Genomic DNA, 15,302 nt, shown 5'->3' with positions numbered 1-15,302 from the left:
CTTCCAGATTAGCACTGTTCAGTAATAATATACCATGACAGGACTTCCCTGGAAGTGCAGTGGTTGACTCTGGTCTTCCAGGGTAGAGTCAAGAGTTTGATCCCTGGTCAGGGAACCAAGATTTCACATGTCTTGAGGCATGACCAAAAAAAAAGAAAAAGCAAGCCGCATATGTAATTTAAAATGATCTAAGAGCCATATTTTTGAAGTAAAAACAATCAAAATTAATTTGAATATATTTTATTTAACCCAGCGTTGGATATTCTAATAACCCAATATATCTAAAATACTAATTCAACATGTAATCAATATAAAAATATTTTAAGGTGCTAGTCACATTCTTTTTTCAACTATCTGCTAAGAAGAATACAGCTATTTGTTACTCAGCATGTGAAAAAGAAATATCTTGGAATTAACAATCTTAAATTGTTTACCCAGTAAACTACACTACTGGGGTATATTCCTAACATCATAATGAAAGCAAATGTTGCTCAGTGGATTCTAGAATTTATGTCTGCCCCAATGAGATATTCTGACATTTGCCACCAAACCACTATGAACTATTACATCACACAATAAAGGGCAGTTGACACTTTTCACTTTTCTTCAACTCTGTATTTAATGGATACCCTAAATGTTAACAAACAAAAACTCTTAATCTGGGGGGACTTCCCTGGCGGTCCGGTGGTTAAGAACCTGCCTGCCCATGCAGGGGACACAGGTTCAATCCCTGGTCTGGGAAGACTCCACACACCTCGTGGCAACTACTGCGTCCACGTGCCTAGAACCGGAGCTCTGTAACAAGTCACTGCAGTAAGAAGCCTGCGCACCCTCACGAAGAGTAGCCCCTGCTGGCAGCAACTAGAGGAAGCTGCGCACAGCAGTGAAGACCCAGTGCAACCAAAAACAAACTTAATTAACTTCAAAAAGATAATGATTCTGCCCCCAAACAAACAACAAAAAACTGTTTGCAGCCTTCTAGGTTTTCCTATACATATATAAGCACATTCAAGTTTTCGGTTTTGCTTTACTTTGTTTTTTAACCTAATTAAAATATTACTCATATTGATCTGCACGTAGCTTTTTTTTCTCTAATGTAATATTGGCAACTTTCCATGTCTGTACTTATGGACTTATGGATCGACTTCATTGTTTTTTTGGTTTTTTTTCTGGCCCACTTCAATTGGCTTACAAAATCTTAGCTCCTTGACCAGGGGATTGAACCCAGACCTGGCCAGGTCCTAACCACTGAACCACCAGGGAATTCCCAACCTCATTGTTCTTAACGACTATATAATAACAACCTCTTTTTGAAGGCTTACTCTATATACCAGTGTTATACTAACAAATATTACATAGGTTATTCCTTACGACCCTGTAAGGTGGGTGTTAACTTTTTTTTATTATTATTTTACCAAAGAGGAATTGAATGCCCAGAGAGGTTAAGGACTTTGTCCAAGGTCACACAGTTAAGAAGAGGCAGTGCCATGCCCCAAATCCAGCTATTTTTATTCCAAAGCCTGTGTGTGCTCTTAACCATTATACTGTAATCCCATTGAGTGTCCAGATTGAATTAACCGTTTCCCTCCTGATAAACACTCCCTACTCTTTCTAGTTTATGTTGCTTGTCTGGTTTTTTTTTTTTAATTTTATTGTTTTTACATCTGGAATTGTCCTTGTGAACCGTCTGAGATAAGGGTTTAATTTTTTTTTTCTAAATAGGAAACATCACTAACATAATTTCTTGACTATTCCATTTCCCCCACTAATTATTTTACTTTCTTATTTATTTATTTATGGTTGTGCTGGGTCTTCATTGCTGCTGGGCTTTCTCCAGTTGCACATTTCCCCCACTGATTATTTTACTTTCTTATTTGTTTATTTATGGTTGTGCTGGGTCTTCGTTGCTGCTGGGCTTTCTCCAGTTGCGGCGAGTGGGGCTTCCTCTCTACTTGCGGTGCCTGGGCCTCTCATTGCAGTGGCTTCTCTTGCTGCTCAGTTCGGCTCCAGGATGTCTGGGCTTCAGTAACTGTGGATCCTGAGCTCTAAGCACAGGCTCAAACATTGTGGCCCATGGGCTCCTCCACTAATTGAAATTTGAATTTTATCATGCTATATATATATATATAGATCTGGATCCTACTCTATTCTGAACAAGTACAACATAGTGGGGGTTTTTTGGGGGCGGGGGAATGCCCCGAGGTCTCAGCTGTGGGGTGCAGGATCTTTTAGTTGCACCATACAAACCCTCAGTTGCAGCATGTGGGATCTAGTTCCCTGACCTGGGATCAAACCCGGAGCCCCTGCATTGGAAGTGTGGTTGTCTTAGCCACTAGACCACCAGGGAAGTCCCACTACAGGTTTTAACAACTGTAGCTTCAGAGTATATACAGCAAGGCACACGTCAACAGACCCAAACCTTTCCCACGTTCTCACGTCCCCAACCTTGATCCCTCTACCTGTTTTCCTTCTACTTTGTGGCGCTCTTTAAAAACCCTTTTCAGTTACCAAAGTTTCACTACCTTCAACTTCCCTATATTTGTATTCATACTTTCTTCCCGTCTCAAGAAGATATTCCTATTTTCCCCATCGCAAGCTTAATTTTTTCACCTAGGTTCTCATTCCCAACTAACTCTACCTCCTCCAGACCTCGTCAGCAACCATCCTTCTCACTCAAGATTTCTATTCCTCGTTCTCCACTGGCTTTTTGTTGGCCTCTACAAACATATTCTCTCCCTGACTTAAAAAACAAATACAAAAACAAATTCCTTGAGACCCAACCACTTACCCATCCATCCATCCATCCACCCACTCATTCACCCACCAGCCCATCTACCCACCCACTCATCCACCCACCAACCCATGCACCCACCAACCCATGCACCCAACAACCCATCCATTCACCAACCCACCCATCCATCCATTCCTCCATCCTCTGTCTGCTCCCACCCCCACATGCAACAACTCCTCCAAATCTTTACAGCAGTTTCTACCACTGCACTGAAACTCTTCTCCAGAACACCAACCAGGCCAACCGTCTTTTCTCACACTTCATTCACCCTATGAATGCTTCAACACTAATTTCTTTCTTTTTTAGTATTTCTTTCTTTATTTGACGGCTCTGGGCCTTAGTTGTGGTGAGCAGGAGCTACCCTCTCGTTGCGGTGAATGGGCTTTTCCCCACGGTGGACTCTCCATCTGTGGAGCATGGGCTCTAGAGCTTGAGGGCTTCAGAAGCCTCAGCACTTGGGCTCAGTGGTCGCAGCTTGCTGGCTCTAGAGCATGAGCTCAGTAGTTGTGGTGTGCAGGCTTAGTTGCCCTGAGGCATGTGGAATCTTCCCCGACCAGGGATCAAACTCATGTCCCCCACACTGGCCAACAGGTTCTTAATCACTGGACCACTAGGGAAGTCCTCAAGCTCTCCTCTTTATTTTATTCAACTGGCATAAAATACTGGGTATTGCCTTTTTTAATATTTATTTATGTATTTGGCTGTGCCGGGAATTAGATGCAGCATTCGGGATCTTCCATCTTTGCTGCGTGTGGGATCTAGTTCCCTGATCAGGGATTGAACCCGAGCATTGAGAGCTGAGTCTTAACCACTGGACCACCAGGGAAGTCTCTTTACTGTTATTTTTAAAAACAGTCTTTACTGAGGTATAATATACACAGCATAAAATTCATCCATGCTACAATTCAATGATTTTGGCAACTATTACCACAATCCAGTTGAAAATATCACCATCCCAAAATGCTCACTCATGTCCATTTACAACTAATTCCCACTCCCATCCCCAGCCTTAAGCAAACCCTGCTCTGCTTTCTATTTCTTTGTATTTGCTATTTCTAGTCCATACAAATGGACACATACAATAATACATCATCTTGTATCTGGCTACTTTCACTTACCACAATGTTTTTGGGGTTAATCTGCATTGTGTAGCATATACCAATAGCTGTTTTCTTTAAATTGCTGAATAGTATTATAATGTATGAATATACCTTATTTTGTTAATCCATTCACCAGTTGATGGGCATTTGGATTACTTTCAGTTTTTTATCATTATGAGCAATGCTGTTATGAACAATCGAACACATGTCTTTGTGTGTATCTATGTCTTCATTTCTTTTGAATAGATTTACTCGTTGGAAAAGACCTTGATGCTGGGAAAGAATGAAGGCAGGAGGAGAATGGGATGACAGAGGACGAGATGGTTGGACTCCATTATCGTCTCAATGGACATGAGTTTGAGCAAGCTCCGGGAGATGGTGAAGGACAGGGAAGCCCTGGTGTGCTGCAGTTCATGGGGTCGCCAAGAGTTGGACACGACTGAGCGACTGAACAACAATAGGAGTGCAACTGCTAGATCATAAGGTAAATTTAAGTTTAACTTTTTAAGACACTCTCAAACTCTTTTCCAAATTGGCCATTACCATTTTGCATTCCCATCCATAAGGTACGAGGATCCCAATTTCTCTGCATTCTCACCAACACCTGATGTTGCCTCTTTTACTGTTGCTTTCCTAGCAGTTTTGAAATGCTGTCTCATTGTGGTTTTAATTGTATTTCCCTAATAACTACTGATGCTGAGCATCTTTCAATGCGTTTATTGGCTACTCCTGTATCTTCTTTGGTGAAATGTCTATTCAACTCTTTTGTCCATTTTTAAATTGAGTTGTCATCTTAATATTGAGTTGTAAGAGTTGTCAAAATATTCTGGATGTAAATCCTCTATGTGTTTTGCAAATATTTTCATTCAGAAGGTGGCTTGTCTTTTCATATTCTTAATGTTGTTTGAAGTAGAAACATTTTTAATTTGGAAGAAATCCAATTTATCATTTTTTTCCCTTATGGATTTTGCTTTTGGCATTGTATCAAAGAACTCTGCCCAATCTGAAACAAATACATAGCTTCTCCTATATCTTCTTTTAGGGGTTTTATAGTTCTAACTCTTGAATCTAAGTCCATTTTTTTTTTTTTAATTTTTGGCCCCATCGAGGAGCATGTGGGATTCTCAACCAGGGTTTGAACTCTTGCCCCCTGCATTGGAAGGTAGAGGCTTAACCACTGGACCAGCAGAGAAGTCCTCTTTGTTGTCATTTTAGTCACTGAGATGTGTCCGACTTTTTCTGTGACCCCATGGACTGTAGCTCACCAGGCTTCTCTGTCCATGGAATTTCCCAGATGAGAACACAGGAAAAGGGTCGCCGTTTCCTTCTCCAGGGGATCTTCCTGACCCGAGGATAGAACCTGAGTCTCCTGCACTGGCAGGCAGATTCTTTACCTCTGAGCCACCCAGGAAGCCCTGGGGAAGCCCCAGGTCCCTTTTAAAAACAGCTTTATTGAGAGATAATTCACATACCATACAATTCATCTATTTAAAACATACAATTCAATGGTTTTTTAGTATATTCACCAAGTTATGCAACTATTCATCATTATCTAATTTTAGAACATTTTCATAATCCCAGAAAGAAACCCTGTTAGCAATCACTTCTCATCTCCCCCTCCCCCAGCCACTGGCAGTCACTAATCTCCTTTCTGTCTCTATGGATTTGCCTCTTCTGGACATGTCATATAAACGGGATTATACAATATATGGCCTTTTGCCTCTGGCTTCTTTCACTTCATGTTAGTGTCTTTCAGGTTTCAGCTAAGCTGTAGCACATATCAATACGTCATTCCTTTTTATTGACGAATAACACTCCACTGCTCAGATTTACCACATTTTATCAGTTGTTCCAGTCACCAGTTGTTGAACATTTGGGTTATTCCCAGTCTTAGCTACTATGACTAATGCTGCTATGAACCTTCATGTACATGTTTTGGTGTTGAAATTTTTTTTTTTCATTTTTCTTGGGCATACACACACACACACCCCAGGGCTGTAACTGCTGAGTTACAAAGTAACAAAGCATTTGAGGAGCTGTCAAACTGTTTTCCATAGCAGCTGTAACTTTTTACATTCCCATCAGTGGTGGACCAGGATTTCAGTTTCTCCACATTCTCACCAACACTTACTATTTGTTTTTAAAAATTATTGCCATCCTAGTGGCTGTAAAGTGGTAATCTAACTGTAGTTTTGATTTGCATTCCCCTAAAGGCCAACAATATTAAGCATCTTTTCATTACTGACATGCTTATTGTTCACTTGTATATCTTTGTTGGAGAAATGTCTACTGAAGAACTTTGCTCCTTTTCAGGTTGTCCTTTTGTTTTTGAATTGCACACATTCTTTATATAATCTAGGTACAAATCCCTTACCATAGAGAAGATTTGCCAACATTTTCTTCCATTCCATGGTCAATATTTTCATTCTATGCTCCACTGTGAGTTAATTTTTGGTGATGTGAATAAACGGTCTAAGCTCATTTTTCTGCTTGTTAATATCCAATTGTCCTAGCACCTTCTTTTGAAAAGCATATCCTCTCCCTGCTGAATTAGTTGTCTTGGCACTTCTGTCAAAAGCAACCAACCATAAATATAAGGATTTATTTCTGTCTTGCAATTCTACTGATCTATATCCTTCTAGTTGTACCAACACCACACCGTGTCTTCATGTAATTTTTGAAATTGGGTAATGAAAACCTTCCAAGTTTGTTCTTCCTTCTCAAAATTGTTAAGAATATTCTAGATCCTTTGCATGTCCACATGTATTTTAGAACTGGCTGGCCAGTTTCTTCAAAAAAAGTCTGTTGGGATTGTGACAGAGAATGTAGTCAATTTTCAGATCAATGGGGAGATCACTGGCATCTCAACAATATTGAGTTTTCCAATTCATATACATGAAATGTCTATTCATATAGACCTCTTTAATCTTAGAGCATTAATCTTGATAACACTTTAGAATTTTCAGTGTACAAATCACATACTTACGTTAAATTTATCCCTGAGAATCACTATATTCTTTTTGATGCTGTTGGGAGTGGGACTGTTTTCTTAATTTCATTTTCAGATTACTTGTTGTTGTTTAGTCACTCAGTCGTGTCCAACTCTTTTGCGACAGCATGGACTGTAGCCCACCAGGCTCCTCTGTCCATGGGATTTTCCAGGCAAGATTATTGGAATGGGTTGCCATTCCCTCCTCCAGGGGATCTTCCTGACCCAGGGATTGAACCCATGTCTCCAAATCCTCTGCACTGCAGGTGGACTCTTTACCACTGAGCCACCGGGGAAGCCCTTCAGATAATTGCTTGTATATAGAAGCACAATTGATTTTTTCGTGTTTATATGATCTTTTATCTACAACCTGACTCATTTATTATTCTAGTAGGCTTTTTTTGTGGAATCCTGGGTATTTTCTATACATAGGATCATATCATCTGTGAATAGTTTCACTTTTTTCTTTACAATCTGGATGCCTTAAAATTTCTTTTTAATGTGTTTCTTTGTTTGACCTTATTGTTAGAATCTCCAATCCGGTTAGACTCTCCAGTTAGAATCTTCAGTCAATACTGAATGGCAAAAGCAGACATCCTTGTCTTGATCCTGATCTTAGCAGGAAAGAAATCTGTATCTCACCATTAATTATACTGGTAGCTATGAGTACCTCATAGATACCCTGCATCAGATTGAAGAAAGGGAAGTGAAGTCACTCAGTCATGTCCGACTCTTCACGACCCCATGGACTGTAGCCCACCAGGCTCCTCAGTCCATGGGGTTTCCCAGGCAAGAATACTGGAGTGGGCTGCCACTTCCTTCTCCAGGGGATCTTCCCGACCCAGGGATGGAACCCAGGTCTCCTGCATTGAAGGCAGACGCTTTACCCTCTGAGCCACCAGGGAAGTCCCTCAGATTGAAGAAGCACCTTTCTATTCCAAGTTTGTTGAATGTTTTTTATCTTGAAAAGGTATTGAGAAAAAAAAGAAAAGGTATTGGATATGTTAAGCAGTATTGGTCCAAGGTACTGGATCATCTATTGAGATGATCATGTAGTTTTTACTCTTTATTCTACCAATATGGTATCTTAACATCAATTGATTTTTCAGATATCAAAGCAACCTTGCATTCCTGGCATAAATTCCACCTGATCATGGTATATTTTATATTCTTATTTATATCTTTATGATTGCATTCTACATTTGATACTAGATGATAAGCACTGAAATTTTGGAAGAAGTGTAATTCTTAAAATGATTTTTAAAGACTGTAATTTTTAGACATTTAAAAATATGATTTCCCAGCACAGGCACTCTTTCAGAAACTAAAAACGTGAGCCAAAGTTTTGTGCTTATCTAGCACAAATAATTTGATAAAATAAGAAGCTACTCGGAATTTCCTGGTGGTCCAGTGGTTGGGACGCCGTACTTTCACTACCAAAGGTTTGATCCACGGTTGGGGAATTAAGATCCTGAAAAGACATGCAGCACAGCCAAAAAAAAAAAAAAAAGAATCACTATGATTGTTAATTTTTATGTCAATTTGGCTAGGGCTATGCTGGTCAGTTGTTGTCTAAACAGTAATCTAGATGTTGCTGTGAAGGTATTTTGTAGATGTAATTAACCTTTATAATTAATTGATTTTAAGTAAAAGAGATTGACCTGGATAATGTGGGTAGGCTTCATCCAATCAGTTGAAGGCTTTAAAAGCCAAAACTGAGGTTTAACAGAGGAAAAGGAATTCTGCTGTAAGACTTATACATACATATGTATGGCTGAGACCCTTTGCCGTTCACCTGAAACTACCACAACATTGTTAACTGGTTATACCCCAATGCAAGATAAAAAGTTCAAAGTTTGGGGAAAAAAAAACTAACACAGAAATCCTGCCTGAGTTTCTCATCTGGCAGCCTGTCCTACAGATTTCAGACTGACGAATACAACATCAGTTCCTGAGAATCCAGCTTGCTGGCCAGCCCTACAACTTTCAGACTTGCCAGCCTCACAATAATGGAGGCCAATTATATGTGTACATCTCCTATTGGTTCTCTTTCTCTGGAGAACCCTGGTGATACAGCCACCATATAGCCTGTATTGCAATCCTCCCTTCTGTGACCCACATCATGAACTACAAAGTTGATTTAAGGGCTTCTATCCGGATGCTTGCCATAGGCATCAAAATCCCAGGATCAGAATCTATACACTAGCACACAGCACAATATATCAGTGCCCGAAAATGTGCACCAACAGTAATAAAAGAATGAGAAAAAAGTTGCCAAGGAACAAAAGAATACAACCACTATCATATAAGGAAACCAAAGGCCCTCAATCATAAGACAAAATTGAGAAGTGAAAGAAATCAGTCGGCTCTCAATGAAGTAAGGTACAAATAAAGCAAAAATACTGGAGGTTTCGAAAGTAGAATTACCACCTTTTAAGTGTTCAAAAATAATACCAGCATTTGAACTCTTGATCTTTATGACTCTGTCATTAAATAGAACAATCATTAACCTTATTATGGTATTAAATATAATTAATAAAAATTTTAGAAACCTACTTCATTTATTTTTTATTTTTTTTTAATATTTTTTTATGTGTGACTATTTTTAAAGTATTTATTAAATTTTTTACAACATTGTTTCTGTTTTATGTTTTGGTTTTTTTGACCTCAAGGCATGTGGGATCTCAGCTCCCTGACCATGGATTGAACCTGCACCCCCTGCATTAGAAGGCTAAGTCTTAAACTTTGGACTATCAGGGAAGTCCCAAGAGACCTACTTAATTTTAGTTAATGCATCAATCAAAATTTGCCAAAACCAAATAATTTTTTATTCTGCAGTAAGTTTCCCTGGTGGCTCAGTGGTAAAGAATTCACCTGCCAATGCAGGAGACGAGGGTTCGACCCCTGGGTTGGGAAGACCCCTGGGGAAGGAAATGGCAACCCACTCCAGCATTCTTGCCTTGGAGATCCCATGGACAGAGGAGTCTGGCCAGCTACAGTCCACGGGGTTGCAAAAGTCAGACATGACTTCTCAACTAAATAACAACAAAGCTGAGAGAAACTTTTACAACTGTACAACCAGCAAAGACTTAGTACCTATGCTTTAGAAACTGCTCTTGCCCTAGGACAGACCCACTTGACAAGCATGTGTGTACTCCAATACAACAAAAAATTTGGAGAATGATGATGTTAGCTGTCCAGGACTCTGATTACCATTCTGAATTTTATTTGCTTTTTAAAAAATTATTTATTTGGCTGCATCAAGCCTTAGATGCAGCACACGGGATCTTTGTCCCCTCACGTGGGATCTCCAGTTGTGGTGCTCAGTAGTTGGGGTGTGTGGGTGCGGGCTTAGTTGCCCTGGGGCAATGGGATCTTAGTTTCCCGACCAGGGATCTAATCCCCTGCATTGCAAGGCATATTCTTAACCACTAGACCACTAGGGAAGTCTCACCATTTTGAAATTTTTTTATTTTATTTTATGTTTTTAACTTCTTATTGTGTATTGAAGTATAGCCAATTAGCAATGTTGTGAATAGTTTCAGGTGAATAGTGAAGTGACTCAGCCATACATATACATGTAACCATTCTCCCCCAAACTCCCCTTCCATTCACTCTGCCAAGTAACATCGAACAGAATTCCATGTGCTATAGAGTAGGTCCCTGTTGGTTATCCATTTTAAATACAGCCGTGTATACATGTCCATCCCAACCCCCAACTATCCCTTCCCCATTCTAAATTTTTATAATAGGTTTCCCTCTTAACACCTGAGCAAAACGAATTATTCCTATTTTCCAATTTGCTCAAATACGTAAGAGGGAAATGAACTAGATTTATCAGGTACTGAATTAAAATGAATGGGTTTATGGTATGCTATTTCTTCCTGGACAGAGAAAAACAGAACCAATGACTCTTATCAGTATGGGGACACCTTTCAAAAGTTGGGCCTGCACGCGTAAAAACAACACCTCAGCAAAACCATACCCTTGCTGAACAAATGATCGTGGGCTTTGAAAGAAACAAAGATCTCAGAGGAGGATTTAAAAGCACAGAATGGCTTCTAACTCAAAAATTACAAAGGCACAACCCTGTGCCTTTTAGCACTGTGCAGAACAGTGCTAAAAACAGCTTTCTGTGCTAATGTAGAAATACTCTACAGCAACAAACTCCCATCATACCTTCTGTTATTTAAGTGATTAATATTTGTGTATTTATTAACAAAGCTAAAAATTGCCTGAGAACATATGTATAACATTAATCATTGCTGCATTGTTTGTAATAGTAAAAGGTTGGGGGAAAGACACTTCCACATGTTCACCAGTAGGAGACTGTGTGAAAAACGGATAGCATGTACACACCAAGGAATGGGATATAGTTGTTTTATTTTTTAAAAGAACAACAATAACAGCAACAACAAAAAACCCTAATATGGAGGTAATAGAAAAAGATCTCCAATATCTTTGAAAGTAAACAAAACAAAACAAAACACGGTGCAGAGCAGTCCAAGTAGCATGTTACTACTTGTATTTACACAAGAAACTCTGGAAGAATTCCAGAAAGTGGTTCCGTAGGCATGGGCGGCATACAGGGAGTAACTGGGTGGATGAACAGACACCGTGAGAACAATTCTCACTGTACGCCTTTTCATTCTTTTCAACTTAGAACTATTAGTCACATATGACTAATTCAAAAAAATAAATAATTCTAAACAATTTTAGGCTATTTTATTTTCGCCTATCTCTAGTAAAGAAAAAAAAGCAATAAATCCAAGTTCCAACATGAAAACAGCTGTTCTCAATATCTTTTAAATGTTTCCAGGTCAACGTGTGTACAAAATTAAGGGGTTCCTTTAAAAATACAAAAAGCAGAAAAACCAATTTCTGCTGGGCACTGTGACCATCATTACAGGGACAGATGACCTTGTGCTTGCTGTGGAGTTTGGAGACCTCCTAGTGAGCCAGAGGGCGGTCCCAGCTTCACCAGGTCGGTCACCTGGAGAAAGCTGATTCTGCTGTTTGCTTTGTTCAGTACCAAAGACAGGGAGACCTCAAGATCAACCCAGTCTGATCCTTCGCCAGAGAGACAGGCCTCTGAGTTTTGTACCAATACTGATGCAGAATAGCCTCCATTCCACAAATCATCAAGGATGAGTTCAAAACCCAATTCCTTAAGAAAAGCAGAGGCTGATGGTTTAGTAAGAAGAGCACTAACTTGCTGGGTAACCTTGGCCTTTACCAACTTCTCTGAGTCTCCATTTTCTTACCCGCCAAATGAAAGGATCAGGGGCCAGATTCTCTGCAAGGTTCCTTTGGGGCTCAAATACTATAATCCAGGGACTGCCCTGATGGTCCGGCAGTTAAGACGCCAAGCTTCCAATGCAGGGGGCATCAGTCCGATTTCTGGTAGGGATTCTGTATGCTGCACTGCCCGGCCAAAAAAACAAAAAATATTATAATCCAATAGTCAGGTAAGTTTAAAGATCACATGAGGAACTTGCATTTTCCTTGCAGTGCAGGAGACGCAGATTCAATCCCTGGTCAGGGAACCAAGATCCCACATACCATGGAATAACTAAGCCTCTATGCTGTAACTACTGAACCCTCGAGGCACAACTAGACAGAGTCCTAGAGACAGTCCATTCTCTGCAGAGAAAGAACTCAGTGTGCCGAAAAGCGACAACACAGTCAAATAAATAAAACAATAATAATGATAAAGATCACGTGAAAGATAGCAGATGCCTCTAGACTAGCACGTGTACGCCAAGTACACAAAATTTTCAAGTACACAGAGGTCTGCCGACTGGGACATGAACGTTCTGATTCCTATTTTCTGTGAACATACAAAATTTGATCCACTTGCTACAAAGATTTCTCTCGTGCAAAAGCTCTGATTAAAAAATGAGTTACCATTAGGTGAAACTTTTAAAAAAAGATTGGTAGAGCAGAGATGATGATTTAAGACTATAAGTATGGAGGGTGATGGTTAGGGAAAGTTTCGGTTTGGTCCATTACCCTTTTATTATCATCATCCAAGATCCACAGTTGCATCAATATCCTTTGGGGACTTTGATCGACCTATGCTTATTCCCATAAGTGAAGGATAGATGAATACTCTTCTGAGGCAGTGAATGCCACTGCAAACTCCAAGTTCAGCAAAACACGCTCCATATGCTAATCAATAAAAGTTAAGTGATTTCAGAAAAGTCCACAAATAATTGTGTATATTTTTGTCGACTGAAAAGCAAAATGCATGCCTCCTTTAGCACTGGGTTCATACGATCGTAATTAGTCAGAGCTTTATTAAAACACTAATGATGCCTCCCTTGATCTCAGACTGTACTAAAGCAGCTCAAAAGCATATTCATGTCTGCAACGATTCATTCTTTGGCACAAAAGCAGTGTGCAACATGGCCCTGGCAGACACACTGCAGGGTGCAGGTTCATTGTCTGGTCCCAGCTTTCACCTGGCACAAACTGGACCAACTGCTGAGAAACCAGCTCATCTCATTAGCATGTCTTTATTCTACTGCTGTAACTCTGACATCTCTCCAAGATCATGAAAATCTCCATCAGGTCCAAAGCCGAAGGGAAGATGGTAGTCATGGATCCCCAGAAGTCTTGAGCAAAGTATTGAAAAACAAAGAGCCAGGAGTTAGGTCCCGGGCCAGCAGTTTCGAATTGGCTGGTGCTCAATCCACTTGTAAGCCTCCCTGTGCTGTCAAAATTCTCCTCCACCTCCAATATTTATGCTACAAGCCAGAGGCTGGAGACATTAATCGTTTTAATGATTCTGAAAACAAACATAATACTTCTAGGCATTGTCAATACCTGTGCCCTATCCCAGGGCTATTCTCATTCCAAATGCCAGGCTTGCCACTGCTCTGGCAAAGCGACAACCCGAATGACTGATACATTTCTGTTAAACTCCTTCTTCTGACAGCGTCTTGAAAAAGCACCCGCAACAGCGAACGCATTTTCGGCCGCCATCCTCGAGCAGCTCCCCCTCACCCGGAGAACCTAATTCAAACCTGTGCCTCCCTCTCCAGAGGCCACCAGGGCCAGCACCTAGCACAGGTGCCTGCTTCTGATGCCAGCCCGTTTCACCTCACCCTCAGCTCCCGAGGGGGCCCGGGCACCCGGCGGGAAGGAAGGGACCCGGCCTGCGCCGTGGACACCCCGCCCCTCCGAGCCGCAGTCCCCCGAGCGCACGTCTCCGTCACAGGACCCGATGGCGCGCAGGCCGCTCCCAGCCCCCGGCGGAGGGGCTGCCCACCCCGGCGACCCCCGCCAAGGGCCCTAAAGCAGCCCCCCCAGACCTGATCCAACACCTCCCACCCTCCGAGATGGCTCTGCAGCGCCCTCGGCCTCTGGGTCCCTCGGACCCCCGGGGGACCCCCCGCGCGGGGGCGTCGCAACCTCCTCGCAGCCCCGGGTCGCGCTCACCGGACTTGGGCGGGTAGCGGTACACGGAATTGGACGGGATGTCCACCTCCTCCACGCCCGCGTGCTGCCGGCTGGTCAGGGCCCCCATGGCCGCTGCGCCCGCGCCGCCCTGGGCGCCTCACCGCGGCGGCCGCTCGCCCCGCGTCCGGTGCGGGGGTCGGCTGCGCGCCGCGGCCCGCTCCTGCCTTGGCGCTGCGGCTTCGGCGGCGGGGAGCCCCGGGCGCGCCGCGCACCATCCTCCGCCGGGCCCCGCGGCGGCGCCTGTGCCGAGGGGGGCTGCGGGCTGGGCCGGGGGCGCCGCCGCCGCCTCAGGCCTCGTGATGTCAGCGGCGGCTAGCGCGCGGGGCCCGCGGCGGCCGCGGCCAATGGCGGGGCGGGGCGGGAGCGGGCCGCGCCGTGCCAGCCAATGGGCGGCGGCACTCGGCGGAGCGGCGGCCCGGCGCGCCCGGCCGGCTCGGGGCTCGCGGCCCGGCGCTCGCGGCCCAGGGCGGGCTGGAGGGGCCGGGGACGCGTCGCTCCAGCGGAGCCAGCTGACCCCGCTCAGGTGACTGCGCGGGAGCCGCCTTCTCGCCGCGCGCGCCAGGTCGAGGCCCAAGAGTTCTCTCACCATTGTCCCCAGCATCCGAAGAGCGGACGCGGCTTCCCGGCCGGGAGGATGCCTTCTCCAGCCCCACCCCTCAACATCCCAAAGCCAATGGTCAGAAACCCTGCAGAGGGGCGCCCCTAGCCCCCGCCCCCCCAGCCGAGGAACTTCGGGTGGGTTCCCCCACCCCCAGCGCCTTGGCCTCAAAGGGACTCCCCGGGGTCAGGGTGATTGATCAGTGCTGGTGACCCGCTCGGAAGACGTCGCCACCGACATCCGTCTCACTCTAAGTCGTGTCCAACCTCATGGACTGCAGCATGTCCCCTCCTCTATCTCCCAGCTCCACTGTCTCCCAGAGTTTGCTCAGACTCATGTCCATTGAGTTGGTGATGCCAT

The 15,302-nt window shown here is 43.3% G+C and overlaps 1 protein-coding gene across 3 annotated transcripts in view; it reads right to left on the bottom strand.

The window, feature by feature from the left end:
- Positions 1-14,681, bottom strand: part of RNF157 (ring finger protein 157) — a 74,747-nt gene extending 60,066 nt beyond the window's left edge. Inside the window, exons 1-2 of one of the 3 annotated variants that reach the window (XM_020915559.2) lie at positions 14,324-14,409; positions 12,145-12,304 (exon numbers count right to left, since the gene is read on the bottom strand). Coding sequence is in view for 2 of the 3 variants with exons in the window: in XM_020915558.2 (XP_020771217.2) it covers positions 14,324-14,411 (88 nt within the window). In the remaining variant the exon portion in view is untranslated. Of the gene's footprint in view, positions 1-12,144; positions 12,305-14,323 lie in introns of all 3 variants that reach the window. The other 2 variants (XM_020915558.2, XM_020915557.2) reach the window with 2 other exon arrangements.
- Positions 14,682-15,302: the final 621 nt, after the last annotated feature.

Source organism: Odocoileus virginianus, chromosome 17 (genome assembly GCF_023699985.2).
Source record: "Odocoileus virginianus isolate 20LAN1187 ecotype Illinois chromosome 17, Ovbor_1.2, whole genome shotgun sequence".
Classification (NCBI taxonomy): domain Eukaryota; kingdom Metazoa; phylum Chordata; class Mammalia; order Artiodactyla; family Cervidae; genus Odocoileus; species Odocoileus virginianus.
The sequence above is the reverse complement of the archived record's forward strand: the minus strand, read 5'-3'. Positions and strand labels throughout refer to the sequence as shown.